At 41.0% G+C, this 12,045-nt stretch overlaps 1 protein-coding gene across 1 annotated transcript in view; it reads left to right on the top strand.

Annotated features, from left to right (window-relative positions):
* The first annotated feature begins 3,807 nt into the window (after positions 1 to 3,807).
* Positions 3,808 to 12,045, top strand: part of Tmem106b (transmembrane protein 106B) — a 28,073-nt gene continuing 19,835 nt past the window's right edge. The window contains exons 1-4 of the mRNA XM_041675790.1: positions 3,808 to 3,964; positions 4,282 to 4,378; positions 5,937 to 6,158; positions 9,025 to 9,088. Coding sequence (XP_041531724.1) covers positions 5,939 to 6,158; positions 9,025 to 9,088 — 284 coding nt within the window. The 5' untranslated portion in view covers positions 3,808 to 3,964; positions 4,282 to 4,378; positions 5,937 to 5,938. The remainder of the gene's footprint in view (positions 3,965 to 4,281; positions 4,379 to 5,936; positions 6,159 to 9,024; positions 9,089 to 12,045) is intronic.

The following is a 12,045-nucleotide window of genomic DNA, read 5'->3' on the forward strand; positions in this document are numbered from 1 at the left end:
ATTAGCAAGAAACCATATACTTCAGAACAATTAGGAGAGTAAAATATTTATGAATTATTTGTATGCTCAAAAGTTTTAGCAACAAATTTCTAATAAAGTGACATTTGCAATTTGGCTGCCAGGTCTTAATATGTGGGTAATTCCCATTTGGGGAACTTATGAAAACCACGAAAGGAAGAAGCCTGCTTTGAGATTGAACTTATGAAGAAATGCCTTAATTTCAACACCCATGAGAATCTAACTTCTGTTCGGCTATCTTACACTATTAAATCATCGCCTGCCCCTGGTACCTAATAGCAAGTGGGCAGATGCACATCTCAGAATTCAGGAAAGCTCTGCCAATCGACCAGAAACTTTTCAAATGCTTTTCCTTTAAAATGTGTTTTAATGATTGAAAAAAAAAAAAAAGAATCAGAGAAAACGGGCCTATCACTCAAGTTATCTTTAAAATACCTCACTGTTTATGAACAAAAGCTTTCTCACAATAATATCTAATAGTTGCTATAGTTACCATTTAAAACAAGCATGATTGCTTTCTGCATCCTAACAATAACAAGCACATGGGTAAAGAATGGTACTTACCCGATGGTTCCTAGGCTGGGAACATACTGTATAGAGTATTTTATGCTCAGGCAAGCTATCTCTGAAGGCTGTACCACTGAATCCACAGGAACTGTCTCCTCAGGATTCACTGCTACTTGAACTCTAGTAACGTGGACAAAGACTGTGCCAAAATGACAATAGCAACAGAAAAAATGTTGCGTAAATGCACACTTAGAAATTCTTTTGAGTAAGGACTTTCTTGTGCTGGAAAATAATACTGGTCAAATTAGAGAAATAGGTGCTAATCCAACATTGTATACAATATATATATTTTTGAAGCCTTTAAGAAGGTGAGTAATGGGCATTTCTGTTTCTCTTTTAAAAAAAATGGATGAAATAAGAGATGGGAAGTTGTTACCATAACCTCCTTCCAGCTTCCTCTTAGCTCTGGGTCTCCATGTAAAGAAATCAGATCCCTCACCCCCCCCCCCCCCCCACACACACATAGAGCATGGTGTAGAAGATGGATACAATTTATTATTGAAGAGTGTGAAGCATTCCAAATAGTAAGCATGGACAAAGGCCAAAAGGTCACTGTAAAGAGTGGCTCTATCAGAGGTTAGGGTGACAACAGCCAGGGAGACCACTGTGCTGACCTACATGTTTAGGAAGGGATTGTTTGCTTCAACTTTCTGAAATAGCTTCTCAAAGGTGTTTTCCTATTTAGGTGACTGACAGGTCCATTTTGATTAACTGTTAAGAATGGTGGTAGCAAAGTTATCGAGGCAATGGATAGAAATAATACAGAAAGGCAGATGAAATTATGAAGACATGGGAAAGAAAATGACAGGCTCCCTGCTGTGGAGTCTGTTTGAAGCTCTCACGAGCTGACAGTTAAGAATTCCAGCACAAGTAACATTCACTGTGTGGCTGCAAACACAGAAAAAATACTCTTAAAACATGAAACAACAACAGCCCACTCCCCAATAGACTGAATTCGTAAGGCCTCATGTATGTCCACACTCCTTGATATTTTGTGGAGGTCTCACTAAAGACTTTTGTTGTAGGTAACAATGAACTGACTTTGTAACAACCCTGTGAGTTGTTTCACATTATCAGCTGAAACTCGAGGAGGAGCTACTCTGTAAACTCATTGAAATTCCTTAGTGAGCATTGAAAGATAATTGAAAACCCAGTGCAACATGTCCATGGGGCCACTGTAAAGACAATGAAGTGTGACTCTCTCCTGAGACGTGTACACTCATGTTCTCAGATGAGATTTACCCTTTCTCTGAGTCCCATTCATTTTTTTTAACTTCTATGCTTAAAATGTATGTTTTAAAAGCCTTTTAATACACTTTGAATGGACTTTATATTGGATCTTATTGACACTTTTCCCTATTATAAAGACAGGTATATCCAATTATACCTGACTGGAGATTTCTGTAAAGAACTCTCCAGGCTCCTAGTGACAGCAGCATGGAGCTATGTTTCCTCCCCTGTACCCCTGACAGTATTTCTTGAGTCTTGATCAACAAGCCTCCAGTGACTTTATGATTTTTTAAGGCAGTCAGTGCAGAATATTAAGTTTTCTACACTGGGTCTAAAAAACACTCTTTGATTAATAATGAAAGTCCTACAGTTTCAGTGCTTCTTGGTTTTACATACTATGAATTATGAAAGAAGGGTTTGTCCTCAGTGATCATCAAGCCTGTTATGCTCTAACTACCTAGTTAAAAGCAGTCATTGTGATATCGGGCAGGTGTGGTGGTGCGCACCTTTAACCCCAGTACTCTGGAAGCATTGATAGGGAAGGAAGACTGATCTTCAAGTTCTAGGCCAGCCTGGGTATACAGGAAGTTTCTGGGTAGGCCTGTGACACAATGAACCCTATCTAAAAAGCAATCAGTACAATGTTTACCAAGTGCACCGCCCCAGTGGTGGTGTGATTTAATCACAGTTCCCATTGTTGGGAATTTAGATTATATGACTGGTCACACATTGTACACAACTTTATTTTAGAATCCTTACTAAATTTTGGGATAAATTCCCCAGAGTGGACTTTCTAGACCTAAGGAAGTGAAGCTTTTAAATAATGTTGAAACATACTGCTTGTGTGGATGGAAAAAAACAAAACAAAACAAACAAACAAAAAACACTGCTCTTACCTCAAAGGGCTAGGAGTTTATTTTGGAGCCAAATATGAGTGACCATTGCCTGAAACTAAAGACTCTGGCTATCCCACATACGATGTTCCAACGCGATAACAATTTCATGACGTTATAATAGTCATAGAAAAAGATGGTCATAAACCAAGCTACTTTCTAAATACAAGTAAAACAGTTTAGGAAAGCAAGCAATTTGAGAGCTCCTCACCCAGTCGTGTGGCTGACTTTTTCCAGCAGAGAAACAAGAATTTCAGCACAATTGGTGGATGCTTAAGGCCCTTCCCCTTTTCTAGCCACAAATCTGTTAATTTTGTGGGCATCTCACCAGGAACTCCATTTACAGAAAAATGCAAAACCCCTGGAGCAACCTATCTGCTCTTGGTTTCAATTTATCAGATTTTAATTCCATCCAGACATCTTTTGTATTTCTCGATTATCAAAAAGAAAAATTTAACAACCTTTGACGATAAGTCTCAAGAGCAACCAAAATGGCAGTATCCACAGAAGCCTCAACTAGCGGTGGTTTAAGGCAGGGCAATGAGTAAGCGAGTAGGGGGTGGGATCCTCAAGACTATTAATTGCTCACCTGACTATGGGCCTTGACGCCCTATTGCAAGCACAGAATAATGTGAACTTAAGTACAAAATAAAAACCGCATTAAACAAAGGCGGCGGGGGTGGGTGGGGGTCGTTCTGCCAGTGACTGGAATTTCTAAAGGAAATACAAGGCGTGCATCTGTCAGAGATGAGCACCAACCAGCCCATCCTAACCCCAGGGAGGAAGGCTTGTGGCTGCCACTGTAGCATTGGCGACTGGGGCTCTAAAAACCGCGACGGTGCCCATTTTTCCCCTTCACAAAAGAAATCAGGCTGGGAGGGGAGAAAAGGAAATCGATTATTCGTAAGCCCTGCGCAAGTAGCACTGTTTCTAAACTTTCCAGTCTGGAGACTCGACAGGTGACAAAGCCAGGGTAGGCTATACCGGCGACAGCTTCCCTGAGTGCCAGGCCTGAGGAACAGCGCATGCGTAATGCCCTTTCCCGGGCGGTACCCCGCCTTCAGGGGGGCGAACCGCGCAGGCGCACGCGCAGGCTTCCGCGGCTCCGGGCTCAGCTGATGCGGTTGTTGTCCTGCCCCTCCCCCGCCCCGCTTGGCCACTCGCAGCCCGGCGCTCCGCCCCGCACCGGGACCGGGGACGCCGTGACCCCGTCCTGCGCCTGAGCATCCCGGGACCGCGCTGCGCTCCGCGTGCGGGTGAGCGACCGGGACCCTGGGGCCCCTCGTCCCCTGCCCGAGCGGTGGGGAGGCCGGGTGCGGGGCTGTCCCCGAGGACCTTGGCTTCCTGCCGGCTGCGGCTGGGGCGGCGCCAGGGCCCTTGATCTGGGCGGCCCAGTGGCTCTGGGGTTGTCCCTTGCTAGTTGCAAGGTGGCTCGGTTGTTGATATCATCCGGGGATTTTCTTGGGTCGCCTTTTGAAAGGCTCTAGTTTCCCTTCAGAACTGACCCCGCTTCTGGTGACACATCTCAGTTGGATGCTGTGCTGTATTTATCCCCCCCCCCCTCCGTTTCCAGACCATCTGAGAACCGTGTTGAGTTCACAAGACCGCGACATAAACATTGAGGCCAGGGAGGAGGCGAAGGGGATCTTGCACTCCTTTTAAAACCTCAAGTAAGTCTCCAAAATAACAGTACTTACACTTGGCAGTACCTTAAAGAAAAACTAGACATGAACCGTAGGATTCAAGTTACTGCTTAATCTGGTGCGTGCCTAAACCTGCCTTCAGCAGAATATGTCAGGGTTGCTGTGGATCTCAAAAGCCACTTAGCTGTCTTCAGTGGACATAGTTTTTCGCCCCTGTTGTCTAAGAGAGCTAAAAGGGTGTACCCCATGGCTTCCGCCGAGGCCAGCCAGTCCCAAAGCACCCAGTGTTCTGCATAGCTTCCAAGGTCACAGTGTTTGGGAACAGTAATGATTAAAATTCATCCCTGAGCACCTGTGGCTGGCAAGTGTGTTGGTTTGGTTCTAATTTGCTTTCATTGAGCCAAGTTTAGGATACTGTTTGTTTGGAAGTCACAGTCATCAACCTATTTGAGATTAGGTAGGCAATGTGCGCATAAAACTTTTGGAAATACTTCTAAACATTATTTTATCCTTTTTACTCTTGTTTACTATTCAAGTGTTTTGTTTAATGTTACTATCTATACTGTGAGTATTCAGCAAACACTGTACAAATTTTGAAAAGCTAAATTTCCTTCATATGGGGTGAATTGCATTATTTAGTTTTATTTATTAAATAATTTAAAAGTAACATTTACTGATTGCTTAATGGTATTTAGAAACTGATAAATGATATATGGTTAACCCTAGGAGGAATAGAATTGCACCATTAAAAATTGTTTTCAATTTCTATTAATTTTTTTCAGAATGCCAGCATGTTGTTTTATATGACTTTTCATATTCCTTTCCATCATGAAATTGTAGGACTTTAATGTATTGCATGACCTATCTGGAGGACTTATTTCTGTATGACTTGTAGGAGTAATTAATTATTCTTCATTGGATTGTAAGCTTCTGTTATCTAAACTGTTACCCTAAAAATTTGACCTTAATATACTAAATTATGCTACTTTGTATTGTAAATTATGTTTAATATTTTTGAATATTTGCTTAACTGCCAGACTGTTAGAGGAAAATATTCATGACTTAAACTTCTGACTCAGAGATTTTCTTCTTTTTGTAAATATTTGCATTTGTTTGAAGCAAGAATTCCAAAGTTGGAACTCAGAGGAATATGAATTTTAAATGAGTCAAATGTTACTGTAAAATTAGCTGGCGATTGGTTGTAATAAGCCAGCAATTAATTTCACCTTTAGTAAAGCCAACTGCTTTCTAGTTACAACATGTTTGTTTGTTTCTGTAAAAACTAAGAATAAGAACGCATACCTCTTATAACACTAAGAGAGCCTCAAGTCCGTCTGTGCTGTAAACTTTTACCAAATGTTTCTCACCATTTTGACCCTTATTCTCATCACCAAGATTTTATTTCACATGGTTTCGTTAGAAGAGCACTTCTGGCTCCAAGGAAATGGCTCCCTCATGTCAGACATAATTTTGATTGAGTATAATTTTAATCCTACAAGTAATTTGCACTTACCTAACCCTGTAACTATCCCATGAGATTACTTTGAGCCTGGAATTTACTGTCAGATTTTTCTCTTTTCATTAGACATGGGAAAGTCTCTTTCTCATTTGCCTTTGCATTCAAACAAAGAAGATGGTTATGATGGGGTCACATCGACAGACAATATGAGGAATGGATTGGTTAGCAATGAAGTGCATAATGAAGACGGAAGAAACGGAGATGTCTCTCAGTTTCCGTATGTGGAGTTTACCGGAAGAGATAGTGTCACTTGTCCCACGTGCCAAGGAACAGGAAGAATTCCTAGGGGTACGTGTTACTGTATGGATAGTGCTCTTAAAGAAGGATTCCAGACATTTGCTCAAGTAATGTAGAGCCTGTTGCTTACACCATCCTGTTTTCAGGGATTCGAAGTTAAAACTTACCAGATTTGTTGAGTCAAAAAGACACAAAAGCAGACAGTTCCTAGTGCTCTTAAATCATCGCTATCCGTGACTTCACCACACCCGGGGTATTTTTCTTGCTTGCCTGCTGTAATAGCCAGTGTGCGCTGTCATTGCCACTGAGGATTTTAGTCCTTTTTGACATCTTTAGAAGCCACATCACAGTCGTTTTGCCACACTGGATGTTGGTAGTTACATGATTCAGTAACTCATTATCTAAACAATAAGTTGTTCATGTCCCACTTAGACATTTCCAAAAGGAAATCTACGGTGTATGAAGACGAGCCAAGTAAGGAAAAAAAATAAAAAGAGGTGGTGATTTGTCATGGGGAAGACAAAAGGAAATAGTTCTCTCCCTTGGGTACTTGAGTTGCACCGATAGGAAAATAATGAAGTGTGTTGTGGTACACTTCTCTGTGTGCTGACCGTCAGTGGGTGACCCTGGGAAGACCCTAAGGACAAAGTGACTGCATGAGACATTCCAGAGTCTCTGAAAAGTGCCTTGCATTACGTGGAGTGTATTGCATAGACTGCTGAATGGTGGTTTTATCTTTCTGGAGGCAGTAGCTTCTTAAGAATAAAAGACGTATTGTAGTTGAAGAAGTTAATACACCAGTGTGGTAGGATAGGAATACTATTTTTATCTTTCTAGCCATGTTTTTGAGCTATGGTCAGTAGGCTTTTTGGTAGCCTGAGTTTGGATTATGGAAAGTAGCTAATCAAGAAATACCCCAAAGATTTTTTTTTTTATTCTGTCCAACAGTTTAAAGAATGCAGTAGCTATTTATTAAAATAGGCATAAAAACAATTTAAGTATGCATGTCAGAAGTGAGGTAAGGAGCTCAGACATGTTTGGGGACGTGGGTTTGGCATCAAAGTGAGTTTTTAATGGGTAGTTCTAAGGGTCTGGAGCTGCAGAGTGCATCTTAGCTGGTGCCATTGAGGTATGATGACACTTCAACTGGACCTTGATGGGACACTGTTCTTAGGAGTCTGGCTAGAAGAAGAAGGAAGAACTCCAGGGCCAGTGCAGGATTTGAGAACAGTTGCAAGAGAAAGAGGAAATCTGTCTTTGGCGTCCTAGAGGATAGGTAGAAAAATGCTCTGATGCTCTGAAAAGGAAGGAGAGCCACTGCTAGTGTGATGGCTGATGCAGTTGTGTGGGGCCTGGGGGCTGCCCGTTGGTTTCGTGATGTGGGGGCTACTGAGGATTTCTTAAGAGAGTAGTTTGGGAGTAGTTGCAGGAGGATGTGTAGACAGTGTTATAGTGAAACCATTTTTTTTCTTGAATTAATGCACACTAAAAGGTGTGGGGGCAGTCATGTAGCATCTTAAAGAAATAGGTTTTGTGAGTTTTGCTTTAGAATCGGAGAGAGGAGCGGTGGTAGCTGGGAGGTTCTAAAGTCAGAAGAGTGCGTGCTAGATGTGTGCATGCTGGTAAAAGTGTTTCATAGAGGACACACTGTTAACAGATAGTGATTGGAGCAGTGTCCTTGAGTAGAAGCAGGAAGATGATACCTCATGCAGAAGGGTGACCCTGTAGAGGATACAGAGAGCTTCTCAAGAAGGGACATAGGAACAGGTAGATAGGTGGATAGATGGGTAGATATTGTTAAATTTCTGAGGCAGAGGGGTCTGTGAAACAAAGGGCCTATTTAGCTGTTACAGATATTAGCCCAAGGTAAAAGCTGGTCTTATTAAAAATTCTCTAAGTCATCAGCAGCATGGCCAAATAGCACTTGGAAAAGTGTCCCCTGGACCTATGTGACCAAGATAATCCATAGTGAAATACTGGGAGAAAAACTATAAATTATTTACGTTCTGGGTCTAGAAAAGATGCTAGGAAAACAGAGAAGCCCATGGAAAGTAGGAGAGGCTAGAAAGAGAAGGATTTGCTATCTGGTTGTTTGGTTCCAAAAGCAGAAAGCAGTGTGGTCTGGTTGCTTCCTCTTTAACATACAGGCAAGGAATAGGGAGCACTTGCTCCTTTTCTTTGTTTGATGCCATGGGCTGAGTGAACTCATCTCTTTTCTTTTTCTGTTTTCTGTCCTGTAGGTTAATTTAGGAAATGTAAAAATGTACCTTTGCAAGGTACATTGTTAGGGACATTCTCTCCCTGTATCACTTTAAGGACCAAGAATGAAGATGAAGGAGGTGATGCTGAGATGAGAGTTGGAAGAGAGTTGAGTTTTGATTGTGGTTTTTAGAGCGAGTGAACTAAGGAAATATTCTCTTTAGGGAATCTCTTCAAATTAGTGATTACAGGTGAGAACAGTGAGCTTTTGAGAGCGTGAGACTTAAATAGCAGTTTGGGTTCAGCACTAGAGTAACTGGGGATCCAGGAAAAGGCAGCGGCGGTGTTTATTCTACCCTCTGTCAGACTGGACTGAGCGGAAAACAGTGGAGCTGAAGGCGCGGGCCTAAGTTCAGATCTCCTGAAGTCAGGACTTTTCGGTTTTGCTTTATTTTGAAATTTGGTTTTTGAACCCGTGGATCAAAGGATAGCAGAACCCTCATTATTTATACTACTTTTGGTTAATTAGACATTATGAAAAACCATAGTATCTTCTCTGTTACTCAACTTTTGGATTAATTTTTGAAGGTATAAATCACAGCTTCCTAAAGAAATAAGGAGAGCAGTATTCTGGTCTTTTGAAGGCAGATTTTACAGAACACCATGGTATTTTAGTTATTGGTGTTATTGAATTTTTAATGTACATCTATCACTTTAGGGCAAGAAAACCAATTGGTGGCATTGATCCCATATAGTGATCAGCGATTACGGCCAAGAAGAACGTAAGTGATTATAAGATTTCTGCTTTTTTGTTATTTGTATATTTTTACTTTCAAACTGTGTATAAGTAATTACACTAGTTAAGACATTTAAGAAGAAAACTGTATCTAGTTTTTAGATTATATCATAGTATGTCTTGTGTCTTTAACAAAAATTACTGATTGAGATGAGGATTTGAAAACTTCATGCCACCTATATCTTCAGAAATGCGTTGATTAAGAGCCCTAAAATAGTGGCAGTAACACACATGTACACAGGCCATTTTCATCAGGCATAGGACATTCTGTGTTCTCACTGGCTACAGAATGATAATGACTGCCCAGAGCATAATGGCCACAGAGAATACAGCATGTTTAGCCGATACGTGCACATTTGAAGAGAAGCCAAGGGAGTCTCTAACGATCCCAAGAGTCCTGGTGTCGAAATCAAATGCTCCACCCCTAAAGAAGATGCCTACACCCAGCACTCCTGGCAAGTATTTTTGAGAATAACTTGTTACAATGAGAAGAACAGAGACTGCAGAAAACCCACAGTGGCCTTGAGAAGGTCAGAAAGGGCTGAATACATCCCATTACTCAATATGGAACATGAGAAACATAAATCAAAAACATGCAGAAAATCGAAACACAGAAAGATGGGAACCTTTAAATATATGTAAAATTTAAACTACACAAGATATGACAATAACTTAGACATTGACAAGTTCAGAAATGAGATAAATTGATGGGAGGACATGAAAAGATAACCAACAAACCCATTAAAATGTCTAGAAGAATAGATTTTCTATAAAATTGGACTATACAGAGCAAATATGATGCGCTGGGAAATGTGAAAGAAATGGAGTAGACACAAGGCATGTAAACATAGAGACCTAGTGTGTTGTAGGAGCTGCGGGTTGCATTCCGCCACCCAGCTCCCGCCACCGGCTAGCTTTACCCGAAATAACAACACACAAATTGTATTCATTTAAACACTGCTTGGCCCATTATATCTAGCCTCTTCTCGGCTAATTCTTACATATTAATTTAGCCCATTTCTAATAATCTGTATAGCACCGCTAGGTGCGCTTACCGGGAAAGATTCAGCATGTCTAACCTGGTGGCTTGCTTCATCGCTTGTGGCTCTGAGAGGAGCTGCATGATTTCTGAGCTCACTTCCTCTTCCTCCCAGCATTCTGTTCTGTTTACTCTGCCTATCTAAATTCTGCCCTATGAGGCCAAGCAGTTTCTTTATTATTTAACCAATGAAATCAGCAGATTGATATATGACACTCCTACATCTCTAGTGTTCTGCTGTTGTGGAGAGACACTATGGCAGTATTAACTCTTAAGAAAGAAAACATTTAATTGGGGTTTTTTAAAGGTTCAGAGGTTTAGTCCCTTAACATAGCAGGGAGCATGACAGCAAGCCTTCAGACATGGTGCCGGAGAAGTGGGTGAGAGTTCTACTTCCAGATCCACAGACTGCAGGAAGAGAGAGACCCTGGGCCTGGTTTGAGCTTTTGAAACCTCAAAGCCCAACCCTAGAGATCCACTTCCTCCAAGAAGGCCACACCTACTGCAAGGCCACACCTCCTAATCCTTAGTAGGCCTCTCACTGATGATTAAACATTCAAACATTCTCATTCAAACTACCATGCATACTATCTTAGGGTTTCAGTTGCTATGAAGAGACATCATGACCACAGTAACTCTTATAAAGAAAATATTTAATTGGGGTGGCTTATATTTTCAAAGGTTTAGTCCTCATGGTGCGACGTGTTAAAGTGCAGGCAGATACGGTGCTGGAGAAAGAGATCAGATTTCTACATCTTGACCTGAGGCAACAAAAAGTAGTCTGAGACACTGGTTGTGTCTTAAGCATCCAGAGTTCTCAAAACCCACCTCCACAGTGACAGGCTTCCTCCAACAAGGCCACACTTGTTCCAACAAAGCCATACCTCATAAGAACGCCACTCCTAGTAACCTTATGGGGGCCAATTACATGCAAACTACCACATGTACGTAATAAAAAGCTTTGAGAAAAATGACAGAAATTAAGGAAAACAGTGTATGTAATTGCAACCCCACAGATGCAAATTAGACACAAATACTAATTGTTTACTTGAGGGGCACATGACTAGAAAGAAGGAGGTCTTATTCAATTCTATGTAGCAGAAAGAGACACCCTTACCTTACCCTGAGAGACATTCTAGTGAACACCATGGACTTTGGAGGTTTAAAGAAGAAAAACCCTTTGAACATCCAGACAAGAGGTTTCAGTTAATCAGTAACGGACAGAAGATCAGATTGGCTCACCACTTCTTGGCTATGATGCTTCAAATAAGCTGTTGAATAAAATATTTAGCAATCATGGAATTAAAATCAATCAAGCCTTGTATAAACCTAATGTGGCCTTTTATTTTAAAATTCAGAGAAGTAAAATGGTGAAAACAGTTTGGCCAAACTTAAAATCTCAAAGTGGGAAACTTTTCAACACCTATGATTTAGAATCTACTGGTAATGAAAAAAACACATTTGACTTAGTATAGATAAATTTCCACACAAAACGAATGATAAACCAAGAAGTAATATCTACAAATCATATGTAGAGGACTGACCTCCTTTTGTACAGAATGACAAATTTTGAAACGAAAAAAAATGCTAACTACACAAAGGTGGCTTAAAATAGAAGCTGTGGAAAATATCTCACAAAAAGAAATATAAATTACCTTTAAATAAAGGAAAATAAACTCTGTAGCACGAATAGTAAGAACCCAGAGATAGATATTGGGTTTCAAGCTGAAGATCAGAAAAGCAAAACAGCCAACCCTTAAAGAAGTCTTACCTCTACCAAGGCTGGGTGACTACAGACTGAACCCTGAGGCTTTGTCTCCTCCCTTTTTATATTCCCCTTTAGTGCTGGGATTAAAGGGGTGTGACTTCCTAGTACTGGGATTAAAAGTGTGAGCTGCCTCCAC

This window comes from Microtus oregoni, unplaced genomic scaffold (genome assembly GCF_018167655.1).
Source record: "Microtus oregoni isolate MIOR12 unplaced genomic scaffold, Mior012 000026F_ref0000081, whole genome shotgun sequence".
Lineage (NCBI taxonomy): Eukaryota > Metazoa > Chordata > Mammalia > Rodentia > Cricetidae > Microtus > Microtus oregoni.